Genomic DNA, 14,562 nt, shown 5'->3' on the forward strand with positions numbered 1-14,562 from the left:
TCAAACACCTGTACTTATCTATACCTAGACACCGAACAATAACAAGACTTGTTATTGTTCGGTGACCTAGATAAATAAATGTTAATTTTATTTTAACAAATTAACAACACAGTTTTTTCCCTAAATGGGTGGTCCTTCGGCAAAACAAATCAACATAAAGTCTTGGTCCGATCGAACCGGATAAAAACCAGAAAACGACATTGGAAAGCAGTATAGTGGCCGCAGTAACAAAACCCGAAACTCGAGGTGCAGGTGAGCTCGTTCTATTTCCCGTATTTCCCGAAACATATCCAATATTTTGAACCTTAAAAATCATCCCGTTTACCACGTCCTAATTACATAAACGTAGTAAGAAATATTTATATTTTGAATCTCGAATCGAATTGAATATGTTTTTTGTTATTACACGTTTACATTATTTTAAAAACTCGAAAGGGCATTTGTGTATCGTCACGTTTATTATTTAAGTTTGACGTTATTCCATTAGTACCAGAATAGTATTTATTTCGTATAAAATTATTTGCGTAGTCTCGTATACCGCCTATTTGTCTCTCATATCGATGGTAGTCTCGTTTCAGGGATCGTACCTATGACATCATAGCCGGAGCCACATCTCGAATCGCGTAGCCTCAGGGCACGAATAAGAATTAAAATCAGCACAGTATTGCCGTGCTTAACAAAAAATATCGTACTTTTATATTATCAATGTTCACGATGCACAACGCATAACTGTATCAATTTTACTTATTTTTCGTTGCAAAAAAAGGTTTACCACGATAGGTTATCTGATTAAGTTTAACGATGGGAAGAAAAACAAAAGCAACCACTTCCGAGGTGGATTTATCTCTGAATGATGAAGTTGACATACGCGTATGCATACAGAGTTGCAACATACGCGTGACGTTAAATATTTATACTTAAAAATATGTTCTAATCTTGAAAAATATGTTAGACGATGCTCTAAAACTTATTGGCTCATTGGAGGTAAAGTCAATAAATTACTCAATCGCATTAGATTTACTCCAAAAAAGGTATGCCATAAAAGAGCTATTATCAATCACCATATAAATAATTTATTATTTAATTTACCCCAAATTCCTAGCGAATCAGCTCTCCAGCTTAAGGAATTATTAGATGTATTACATAACTATTTAACAGCACTACAAAAGCTAAAAATTACCCGTTGATCAGTGGGATTTATTACTAATACCAATAATTCTTCAAAAGTTGGATGATCAAACGAAACGCGAGTTGGAGAACAAACAAACCGATCAAATACGAGGATTTGGGCCACATGAAATTTACAAATCTTTTAGAAAATGACAATTCTCCAAACGAAACTTCATATTTTTTACCTCACACGGCCGTCTTAAGAGATTCAGTCACCACAAAATGTCGAGTAGTTTTTGACGCAAGTGCTAAGTCAAGTACTAACGTTTCTTTCAACGATTTCATTCTAGTAGATCCTACAATCCAATCAGATCTTTTTTCAATACTGTTACGGGTAAGATTGCGAAGATATATACTAAGTGCGAATATAAAAATGATGTTTAGATGTATACTAATGATCAACGATCCTTTCAACAAATTTTATAACGCGAAAATCGAGAGGAAAAAATAAAGGTGTATCAGTTAAATACTGTAACTTATGGAACTGCCAGCGCTCCTTTTCAAGCTACTCGTTGCTTAAAGTTAGTAATTAGTCTTAAGTTAGCCTTAAGAAATGAGTTAAAGTATCCTAGAACTGCGACGTTATTAAAAAATTCATTTTTTATGGATGATTTTCTAACAAACGTAGACACAGTGTCCGAAGCGCTCGAAGTATATCAAGAATTAACAGATATTTTCTTCCAGAGTAAATTTGAACTTAGAAAATGGTCATCAAATGAAAAGTTAAATCTAGATCACATTTTGAAAAATAGTAGCTTTCAAGATGATAAATTAATTTTAAATCGCGATCAAAGGGAATTAAAAACTCTAGGAATACTATGGGATCCAAATGAGGATAAATACAAAGTTTCTGTGAATATCGACAACAAAATTACCAAACGAACAGTTTTGTCTGTTTTGTTTTTCGATCCGCTAGGCCTGATTGGTCCAGCTATTATTACTGCAAAGTTGCTTATGCAAGAGCTATGGAAACTACAAGATTGAGATCAAGAAATTCCATTAAATTTACAACAACGTTTTTTAGAATTCATGGAAGAAATTGAATCTTTAAATGAGATTAAAATAAATCGTCACGTTTTGTTGCCTGGAACAAAGTTCGTAGAATTATTCGGATTTTTTGATATTTCCGAAAAGGCGTATGGCGCCTGTATTAATTAAGTTAGTAGCATATATTTGTCGTTTTAAAAATCGAACTTTAAATGAAATCGAAGCTACTACTAATAGCTTAACGGTAAATGCGCTAAATCAAGCATCTTTTCTTTTAATACTGAATATGAAGTATTTAAAAAGAAATTCAAGATCTCGAAAGCTCAAGAGCTCTTAGTCACGATAGTGCCATTTTAAGCTTAAATCTTTTTTTGGATTCAGATCAAATTTTACGAGTAGGTGGTAGACTTACAAATTCAAAATTAGATTTTAACCAAAAACATCAAATAATTTTGCCCTATAAACACAGATTAACAGATTTAATTGTTTTAGATGCTTATCTAAAAAAGGAACAAACGTAATGAAAAGAGTTATCAATTCCTGTATAGTAGAGGAAAGTAGCCTAATACTGCATAGGTTCCTAATATCGGACATTACTCTAAATCTGTAATAGCACAGCGCTATCTCGTAACTTCCATAGTAATCAAGAGAACTATTACGCAGATCATTTCCTACAAGAATTACAGAATCCTATCATTGTTTATAAAACGTCATTTTGCTACTGTAACGGTTTTCGATGTGCATAGATTTTAACAGTGTATAATTTTTGGCGTTATTTCTGGAAAAGGTAGGTTAAATTATTTGTTTGTTACATACCATATCATTAAGTAGATTGCAGATGATACCTTTTAATGTATAAATTGCTTCTGTGAACTATTTTTTAAATGTAAAAAAAAACGGTAAATTTAGTGAGGTTATGTACCGTAATATCGGATACTTTTGGTTTCCTAATATCGTATAGTATCCGATATTTTGAACCAGTTTTCTGGAGCTGCTTTTAAATGAATCAACTGATTTTCTGTCATAGATACTTGCGTTTTACTCTCTTTTTTTAAATAATAAATGAGAATAAGTTTCATATACCATATTATTATGCTTTTAACCTTGATTAAGGTTTTTTGCTTTTTTTTTCTAGATGAACGGAAAACAAGAGAAAGGTAGTAAAACATGGGATGCAAGAGCCATGGAGCTTGCGGTAAATGCTGTTAGAAGCAAAGAAATGGGGTATTTAAAAGCGTCAAAAATATATAAAGTTCCAAGAAGTACCCTTGTTGATTACGTAAAATCAGACAAGCCAATAGAAGTATTAACAGCTACGAAATTAGGAAGACCTGCGGTAAGCAACGAAATTGAAAATCTGTTAGTTACATATTGTTTAGATATGGAGAAACGGTTTTATGGACTAAGAGCTTCCGATATTTGAAGGCTAGCGTTTCAGCTAGCTATCCAGAACGGGCTACAACACCCCTTTTCTATGACGAAATCAAGTGCAGGAAAAAAGTGCCAAAAAGGGTTTTTAAAGAGACATCCTGAACTGAGTTTTAGAAAGCCACAGGGTGTATCTGCAGCTCGCATAAAAGGGTTTACTCGAGAAAATTGCGCGGCTTTTTTTGATCTGTTAGAGCCAGCCTTAGCAGAAATCAAATTGAATCCAGCCAGATTATTTAATGTAGATGAAACAGGCATTACAACTGTTCAACACAAACATTCAAGGGATCTCGGCTTACGAGGTAAAAGGCAAGTTGGGGCCTTGACGACATCCGAAAGGGGAGCTCTTGTTACTGTAGTGACTTGTATGAGCGCTACCGGAATATATGTGCCACCTATGCTAGTATTTCCTAGAAAAAATATGAAGCATGAACTTCTAAATGGAGCACCGCCATGAACGATCGCCAGATGTCATCCTTCCGATTGGATTCAGCATGATCTGTTTACAGCTTGGTTAACACATTTTATAAAGCATGTTAAACCAGCAAAGGGCGATCCAGTGGTTTTAATATTAGACGGGCACTACTCTCATACGCGCAACATCCCTTTAATTGATTTAGCAAGGGAAAACTATGTGCATATTTTATGTCTACCTCCTCATTCGACACATAAAATACAACCCCTGGACGTAGCTTTTATGTCTCCATTTAAAACATATTATGCATTGGAGATTGAGTCATGGCTCAAAAATAACCCAGGAAGGGTGGTAACTCACTATCAGGTCGTCTAAGCTGCTAGGGAGAGCATACCTACGTGCTGCAAGCGTTGAAGTGGCCGTAAATGGTTTTAGAAAATGTGGAATTTTTCCGCTCAACAGGCATGTATTCCGAGACGATGATTTTGCTATTCATTCCCAACGTGAAAGAACCCCGCCACCACCCCAACAACTTGATGAGAACAGGCCAGAATCGGAGGAAATAGAAAGCGAAGATGAAATACCTCTATCTTCTATGAGGGACAGGATTAAAACACCTGATGCTATCCCCACAAAACCCTTAATAAATAGCTTGACCACTCCTTCTACAAACAGAAAGTCGGTGAAACCGACAAATATCAGCCCTATGCCTAGTTGCTCGTACACGTCCGGATCTACGAATAAGCGAGGAAGACGTGGCACTACTGCGTTAATAACTGGATCGCCTTACAAATCAGAACTGGAAGAAGCTTTAAACAAAAGAAAATTAAAAACAGTTCCGATTAACACTGCACTTAAGGGTCAAAACAGAAGCACAAAAGCTAAACCAAAAAAAAATGGTAAAGGGAAGGGAAAAGCTAAAAAACCTCTCACCTCATCCAGTGATGATGACACTGATATTAAAATTGCAGTTAGTAGACAGTGATGATATGGACAGAGATGCCGAAGCCGCCGAGTGTCTGTATTGCTATTAATCTTTATTCAGAGGACAGAGCAGGGGAAAAGTGGATCAGATGCTATCAATGCTTTCGTTGGTGCAATGAAGAATGTGCAGGAACTGACAAAAATCTATGGTTTATTTGTGAGATGTGCTTAGATTAACTTTAAGGTTTTTCATAAAGTTTTTGAACGTATTTTCAATTTAATATTAATAAAAATCTAAACAAATACCTATGCTTTTTATTTTAAACGTTTAAGGCGATATTAGGTACACCTACTATACGATATAAGGAACCCAATTTCAAAATAATAATTTATGCACTGTTATGTTTTTTTTTTACTTTTGTGAAAGTTAGAGCCAGTTAGAGCTATTTCGTGTCACATAATGAAATAACATATATCATCCTAACCGTTTTTAACATGCAATTAATTTATGTGGTATGTAGGTAGTTTTTGTTAATTAAAAGAAAAAAGTATCCGGTAATAGGCAACTTTCTATGTTTCCGCGTAAATCCAAAACCAACAAAATTTTTAAACTAGGTTCACGGGTAACTTCAAATCGTCCCTTTTCAAATTCTGGTGTGGACTACGCAGGTTCAATTACAATCAAGAACGGAGCTTACGCCAAAGTAAAGTTATTAAAACGTATATTTGTTTATTCGTGTGTTTTGTCACGCATGCCGTTCATATTGAGTTGGTTCCAGATTTAACCACTGACGGGTTTTTAAATGCTTTAAAACGATTTTGCGCCCAACGAGGCAAGCCTACCAATTTATATTCCGACAACGGATTAAATTTTGTAGATGCAAACAACTATTTTCTCGAGTTATACAACTTACTAAACGCTAATGTGGCTAATTTTGGCTAATGATCAGATCAACTGGCATTTTATTCCGGCTCGCTCCGCGCATATGGGAGGTTTATGGGGAGCAGCTGTAAAAAGTACAAAATATCTCTCTTAAAACGCGTACTCGGTGAAACTTCTTTGGATTTTTCAAATATGTACACGTTGCTAGTACAAATCGAAGCGTGCCTTAATTCCAGGCCTTTAACACCTCTTTCTAACGACGTAAAAGATTACTTTAACCCCATCCTATTTCCTAATAGGCGAGTCTCTTTATAGCAGCCCAAAAGCTGATTTTTTGGAAATTAAATCATCACGTTTATCACTATATCAAAGATTGCAGCAGTTGCATCAACAGTTTTGGAATCATTGGTCAAAGGAATACCTGAGCAGTCTTCAAACCCGCGGCAAACGGAAGCGTATCCACGACAACCTGAAGCTTGGATCTTTAGTAGTATTAGTAGAAGAAAACCAACCTCCATTAAAATGGTGCATGGATCGTAGAGCTCCATCCAGGTGCGGATCAGGTAGTTCGTGTTGTCAGTTCAGTACCCAATGGAAATATTATTCTATTTATAATAATATAACTATTCTGTATTATTAACTGGAAATACTATTCTATTTATATTATATTATAAAGGTCAGTTTTAAAAATATGTGTACTTCCGATTGATACCGCATAAACAGTCATTGGATTCATCGAATTTGTGTAAAAAAAAAGTGTCATGTAAAGACTATTAGTTTTGAAAAGTTAAAACTTTTCAACGCGGGCGGCATGTTTACGTAACTAGCGGCAACAGTGTCGTCAAATAAGATCAGAGAGTTTTTGAGTTGATATTTTCTTGTGTTATTTTAAAATGAACACCTCTTTAAAAAAAAGATACTTGCTCCCCAAGCGCGTGAACTGAATATTAATGTGCTCGATGAAGAAGCAACTTCGAATGCCTTTAAGCTACCACTGAAGCAAAAAAGCAAAACTTGAGGAGAACTGCCATGTATATAAGCGTATGGTGCAAAAATTTTACAGTGAAATAGAACAAGGCCCAACAAAAATTTTAATTCAGCTGCAAGTTGATGGATATGAATTTCCACATTCTAGAGAAACTCTTATAAAATTGCTTATGCCTAATGGATTTTTCTGGCATAAGTGTCAAAATCAGTGTGAACATTTTTAATAGAAAAACCTCATATTTTACACTAAAGCATTAGACGATATCGGGAGAAAATCGATATACAGGGTCCGGCAAAATGATCTCCCACATTTTGCGCCGCCACTGAGCCCGAATCACTAAAGAGGGAGCCAGCTTAGCGTAGTCGGGTGGCTGCGCGCGCCTTGCCATTTCTGTTGTCGCCATGAACTGGACGGGCGAGCATCGTGCCTTCGTCATCGAAACATTTTTCAAAAGTAACGAATCTGTGATTACGACACGAATAAATTTTCGTACTCACTTCGCGCTTGGTAGACATGATCCAGTTCCAGATCGCAAAACAATACTGTTGTGGGTTTCATATTTTAGAGCTACAGGTTCAGCCTTAAAAAGAAAATCTTAAAAATTAAAAACTGGTAGACCCAGAAGTGTTGGGACACCTGAAAACATTGCAGCTGTAAGAGAAGCAGTTGAACGATCTCCTAGACGTTCAGCTATTAAACATGCCTCTGCTTTGCGTTTGTCAGATCGTTCTGTGAGAAGAATTTTGCACACCGATCTGAAGTTCCACCCATACAAAATGAGGATCGTACAAGAACTTGAATGATGTACATGATAATCGTACATGAACAGTGAACGGGACTGGGAAAATCGCTGAGAATGTTCCAATGATATTCTTCAAAACGTCCCACAAAATGCGCTTTTAATAACGAGTGACGAGGCTCATTTCCATTTGTCTGGCTGTGTGAACAAGCACAATTTTCGCTACTGGGCACCAAAAAATCCACAAGAAAGGCCACTTCACAGCCAACGTGTTACCGTTTGGTGTGCTGTTGGTTCTTTTGGTGTTTGGGGTCCCTATTTTTTTGGGGAGAAGGAGGGGTAACGGTTACCGTAACTGCTGATCGATATGTCAACATGCTACGTACTTTTTTGGCACCAAAACTTAGGGAACTTGAACATCCGGATGTGTGGTTTCAACAGGATGGGGCTACAGCTCATACGGGAAGAAGGACAATGGACCTGTTAAGGGAAATGTTTCCAGAACGCGTAATCTCGTTACGTGGAGACGTTGGGTGGCCTGCGCGTTCACCCAATCTTGCCCCATGTGACTTTTTCCTTTGGGGCTACCTGAAAGAGCAGCAATACGCCAAGAAATTACAGGAATATCGCCTCAAATTACTGCTTGAGTAATGGTAACTTTCAGAAATCAGCTTCGAATGTGTGTCGAAAGAAATGGTCGCCACTTGGAGTCTGTGTAATTTTCAAAACTTAATAAAAACAAAATGGCATACCATATATTTTTAGTTAATAAAAATCAAATATAAATAGCATTTACATTGGCGTTTTTATTAAAAATCAAAATGTGGGAGATCATTTTGCCGGAACCTGTATTATTTATATAGATGAGGCATGGGTAGATAATGATCTTACTGTGGACAAATGTTGACAAAGTTCAGAAATTTTGGAGTCTCAAAGTAAATAATTTGTTAAACGTTTAAAAGAAAATAGTTTATAATTACGTTTTTTTACATAGGAATAACACATGATACAACAGCCAGAAAATTTGAGTTATTTTAAATTACGTCATTGACAATATAATAAAGCAACATGGGCATATAGTTTTAAAAACACCACCATACATGTGCGAGTTAAACCCCATAGAAATGGCGTGAGCCCAAATTAACAATTATATTAGAAGGCGAAACGTATCTGGGGACTTTGGCATTCTAAAATTAAGAGAGCTCCTAAACGAAGCAATTTAATCAGTGTTCTGCCAACATGTAAGGAACAGTGAGGAACAGTACTGGCATACGGATTATATAATGGAACAAGTTGAACCCATAATAATATCAGTTAACAGTGAAGATAGTGATACTAACGTTGAGAGTGAAATTGACAGTACCAGTACTAATAGTAAAAATGATATTGATGAGATTTAGTCACTAATTACTAATTCATTATAAATGTATACAAAAAATATGTAGGCAAACCTGATAACCCAAGTTAAATGTACAAATTTTAAAATTCATTACTCTTTTTTATAATTATATTATAATAAAAATATATCTTAAACTATCCTACAGTTAATAATTCCAATTTATCAATTAATATATATTTTTTTAACTTATTGGTAATTAATAGAAAAACAAAATGCTCGCAAAAGAAGACTCTTTCATATAAGCTATAAGCAATTATATACCATTCTTCAATTAATACACAAGGTGAGTCATAAATTAAGAAAAAATGGTTCGAATTCTCCACCACCATCAAGGAGGCTTTGAAAAAAATTCCACCTCTTTAATTTTTTTTTAAGACAAATGATATAATAAATAAAAATAGACCTATTATTTTCCTAGTAAAGTTAAATATCAAGTGCGTCACTTTTTATGGAACTGAGTACTACATTTCTAAATTATGTCTAAAGTAACTAAAAAGTGATTACATGAAAGTCGCCAATAACGACGTCGCTTATAACGAAATGGCGCATATAACGACCAAACGCCCGTATCTTGGTTGGATTTCTTATTTTCAATAGTGAAAAAGTCCGACTATAGCGTCGTCGGTTATAGTGACGAAGTCGCTTTTAACGACTTCATTTCGCTAACTTTGGATTTTTTAGACCGGTTGCTGCGACAACCGACGAGCAACGACTCGCCGCGGTGAAATACAGGAGTTGTTTTCGAGGAATACCCTATTTCTGAAAATCTGCATGATAGACGAAAACGTATTGTGCGTAGTTTATTCCAGTCCAGCGTGGTTTAACAGTTCCTACAAAGGGTTGATGTTGCTTTTTATTGTTGTTTTACCTTCGTATGTGCTTTGATTGTGTTTTTGTGATTACACACATTGTAAAATGGCTTCGGTGTCAAAGAAAAGAAAAGTTCTTTCAATTGAAGAAAAAGGTCTTATTATCGCAAGACTTGAATCTGGTGAAAGTAATGCTACTGTAGCTACTGAATTTGATTTATCTCACTCAAGTGTATCCACAATTTTGAAGAACAAGGATAAAATTAAAGAAGCGTTCAACGAAAATTTATTAGGCAAGAAAAAACTCAAGTTATTTCAACACCCAGATATCGATCAAGCCTTACTCAAGTGGTTCAAAAGTCATGGAACTCCCATAAGCGGTCCAATATTACAGGCAAAAGCAAATGATTTTGGAAGAATTATGGGTAAAGTGGACTTTAAATGTTCTGAAAGTTGGATTAAGCGTTTTCGTCAAAGACATAAAATAGTGTTTGGGAAAATAATGTGCCTCAAGGAGTACGTGAAAACTGGTTAACAACTGTCTGGCCTGAAATACGAAAAGGATATAAGTATAACGAAATATATAATGCCGACGAGACAGGACTTTTTTATAAACTGACCCCAGATAAGACATTAAAATTCGAGGGTGAAACTTGTACCGGCGGAAAATTATCAAAGGAACGAATTACAGTCTTAGTTGCTACCAATATGACAGGATCGGATAAACCTAAACTTATTGTGATCGGCAAGTCGAGAAATCCACGATGTTTCAAACATTGTACACAAGTCATTACCTGTCGTGTACAAGTCCAACAAAAAGGCCTGGATGACTTCTGATTTATTTGTCAGTATTCTTCGTCAATGGGATGCAAAGTTGGTGAAGACCAAGAAAAAAATTTTACTTTTAGTAGACAACTGTCCCGCTCATCCGAAAGTTGATAATTTAAAAAACATAAAACTCGAGTTTTTGCCAGCAAACACCACCTCTGTTCTGCAGCCAGCGACCAAGGGATTATTCGATCATTAAAAGTGCATTTTAAAAAGTTTCACTTAATGAAAATCATAGAAAATGCTGAATAAGGCAAAGAGTGTTGTATTAACCTTTTAGATGCAGTATCAATGATCGCTAAAGCATGGGATAGAGTTTCATCAAAAACAATTGCCAACTGTTTTAGACATGGAGGCTTCGTAGAAAGTGAGGATGTTAGAAATGATAGCTTTGATGAAGAATATGACATTCCACTGGTTAAATTAATTAATGTTAATTTTGAAGAGGAAGATGAGGTTCCGCTGGCTGTAATAAAAAAGTCTGCTGCATTGTCAGATGATCAATGGACCGAGTTCTTACATGCAGAAAATAGTTTGGAAGTATGCGACAATCTAAGTGAAGAACAAATTGTAGACGACATCTTATCCTTCTCTCAGGACAAAGAGGAAAGCGAAGGTGAGGGTTCAGAAGGGGAAGAATTTCAACCTCCATCTGCAGCAGAAGCTCTTCAAGCCACTAATACTATCAAAAAGTTTGTTTTGTATAACTATTCATCGGACGAAAACCATGTTAATAATTTAGAGAAAAAAATTGAATTCATCTATTATGATACTCGAACAAAGAAACAGAGTAAAATCACAGATTATTTCAAGTCTCAAAACTGGAGAAGGTGTAGGTACTACATACATACATATGTATCTGTTAAATGTTGTGAATTTGTAAATTAGTGGTTAATAAATTGTTTTAAACAAATTGGATAGCGAATTTTATTTCTTCTGGCTATCGTAAAGTCTATCTTTTAATAATATGCTAGGAAAAAAAAACAGGTCGTATATAACGAAGGTCGGATATAGCGACGTAATTTTCGTGGTCCTTTCACCGTCGCTATAAGCGACTTTCACTGTACTTGTGAGTTTACTCTTTATTACTCTTTTCATTGCATGAAAAAAATAAATGAGTAACGTTTTCATGTGGTACAGTTCTTGGCTTACTTTGTTTTCTAATACAATGGAAATTAAAACATTAATATAATTAACTTTTAGATATTAATAGTTTGACCATTTGACCAAAATACTTTACTTAGTTACACTGTTCATCTAACTGGAAAAGAAATTGAAAGAAAATTGTTTGCCTTTAATCTATAATTCATTTTTCACTCATTTAGGAACTCACAAATCAACGCAAGCCTATGTTTTATTATAATTTCTAGACCTCTTGAGTCTGTCAAGTCTGCAATCAAATTGTACTTTTTAAACGAATAAAGTTATAAAATATTTGATATGCAAAAAACATCCATAAAACGTATAGAAAATGTAAACTGACACCAGGACCTATTCTTTATCATCTCACAGAAAGTCGGACTGAGAACTAACTATTTATCTAAGTATATGCCAAATTAAATATTGATAACACATTTTATCACAACTGATATTGCTTAACAATATAACAAACTTAATTCACAAAAAGTTGTTATTAAAATTTCATAAACAGTCAACTCGTAAAATCCTATATTTTAAATCAGTCTTCAAGTAAGGTTAAATTAATCAAGAAGACACTAACAACCATAAACTTGTTCTTAAAGAATCATCTGTCTTAACTTTGGTCTCTTAAAATCATACTGTCAAACGCTTGTTGTTATAAAGTGGGATATTCACTGGCAATATTTGAAAAGTTCAGTAAAGAACAACTAAAATTAGTTCTCGTATCGCTTACTATACTTTTTACCATTCCAGTGAAAAATGTTGTGTAGTGAGGTTTTTCAGTATACCTAAAACAAAATCAATTTAAATCTTTACAATAGCAACAAATCATATATTGAAAGTTTATCGATATTGCCTTTTATCGTGACGCAACTAGTAAAATCCATATACACTGGCCGGAATGGCTCTATTATTTTATTTAGTCGACTTTTATACTGTTGTACGCATGAATTTATTTCTTCGCAAAAAAATCGAAAAAAAAAATTAGAGTATTCTGAAACTGTTTTTTACTTCAAAACTGTTGCGATTCTTTATTAAAAACATTTACAATGAAATCATATATTGCTGACTTATTATAATTTAAAAATTTGTAAAAAAAGATCTTTGTTTTTGTCTATATGATGTAGATAATTTCTCAAACTAATGAAATTTTATACTATTTTAACGGCCAATCTTTATTATTATTATTATTTAGGATATAGTTTGGTTTATTGTTGTTTAATAACGAATACCAAATAAATAAGGAGAAGAACAATTCTTATGCGCTTAACATATCCGTAATTAAAAAAAAAAAAAGTTATCATAAAATAAAATTATATCATATTATTCATATAAAGGGTGTCGCGTTTAAAATAATATACATGGAGATTGCGTTTTATATTGAGCTACATGCGTTTTATACAATCCTTATATAACGACATTTTGAGGGTGGGCATAAGAAATGAGCGAGAATTTAAAAATAGAGTAAAAAATTATCTAGGTCCACTATGTTGAATTGGCACCAATTGAATTTTTGCATTTTCAAATTCCACTTGAGAAATGCTCACCGATGTTTATGTTCGGTCAAAATAATTAAAATTAACAGAATTAAGATTTCATATTAGTAGGCTTTCAAGGACCGGCTTACAATAAATAGTAATGAAATAAACTCTAAGTCACAGGTCTTAAATTTATTAAATTAAAGTCAGAGAATTACAAGTGTTTCGCCCATACTAGGCGTCATCAGATTCACTTGTGTATTTACCAATAAAAAGAACAAAAAAAGAAGCAGAGAACAACACTACATGATACAAGCCAAGGGTAGAAATTAAGTTCAAATTGGTAAAATCGGACGAAGACTAGTTACTATAAGAGTAGTTTTACTATTAGTCATTATTATTTAGTAGGCTTTTAAATAATCCACCGTTTTCTCCCACGCACACTCGTCTCATTACTGATTCACAGGATTTTCTGACCATTTCTAGAGTTAATTCTTTTGACAGCGTGTCTCAACTTTTTTTTGGTTTCGTATGACGTACAGTCTACAATATTATAGCGGTTTTACCCATTTGTTAGGTGTGAATTAAAACAATCAAAAAAATAGTCTAACTAATATACTAATAACTAATTTATTTACACACTTACACTAGGAAACACGATCACTTACTACTACTCGAAATATTTATTTCCACCGTATTTATTCATAACTATTTATGTGTGATTTAAATCTGGCGCCAAGATTCCGGACTTCGCTGCACTGAAATGACATCTGACTCGCAGCGGCAATATACTCGGCTGACATTCATCCGGAAGATACGCTGACCTTCGAGACGTCGTGCAGTGTGTCACTTGTGTCATTCCGGAATGACGAAGAATCAGCTGCTTTCGTGTTTACAATATCGTTACAATATTTTTGAGGAAACCCTATGTAAAAAAATCAAGGGGTCTTATGTCAGGAAATTTTTCCGGCCATCTTACTGGTCCCAGGATGCCTATCAACTTGTTGGGAAATTCGTTATTTAAAAATTCTGTAATAAACCGTCCATCATATGAAGGAGCACAGTCTTGTTGGAAATACAAGCTTTGCAGGGAAACTACTGGTTTCATAAGTGCGCTACGTTAATTGGTAAGGGGTTCAAATATCTCTCGAAATTTAATTTCTTATTAAAAAAAGGGCCCAATTACGTGGGTACCCAGAATACCTAACCAGGTGTTAAACCTAACTTGACAAAATAGCCGTGGATTTTCATCTGACCAATAAATTATATTTTTACGATTAAATAATCCACAGTTAGTCGATTGGCTCTCATCTGACCAAATGACTTTTAATAAAATGTTTGGTATCTCGTTATGTATTTTTTTATATAAACTAC

At 34.5% G+C, this 14,562-nt stretch overlaps 1 protein-coding gene across 2 annotated transcripts in view; it reads right to left on the reverse strand.

Moving 5' to 3' along the window:
• The window catches only part of LOC126735456 (armadillo-like helical domain-containing protein 3), an 82,296-nt gene that overhangs the window by 22,871 nt on the left and 44,863 nt on the right, over positions 1-14,562 (reverse strand). The window contains exon 8 of one of the 2 annotated variants that reach the window (XM_050439448.1): positions 9-12,498. The exons of the other annotated variant lie outside the window; for it this stretch is intronic. Coding sequence (XP_050295405.1) covers positions 12,366-12,498 — 133 coding nt within the window. The 3' untranslated portion in view covers positions 9-12,365. The remainder of the gene's footprint in view (positions 1-8; positions 12,499-14,562) is intronic. 2 annotated transcript variants of the gene reach the window in all.

The sequence above is a fragment of the Anthonomus grandis genome, chromosome 4 (genome assembly GCF_022605725.1).
Source record: "Anthonomus grandis grandis chromosome 4, icAntGran1.3, whole genome shotgun sequence".
NCBI lineage: Eukaryota > Metazoa > Arthropoda > Insecta > Coleoptera > Curculionidae > Anthonomus > Anthonomus grandis.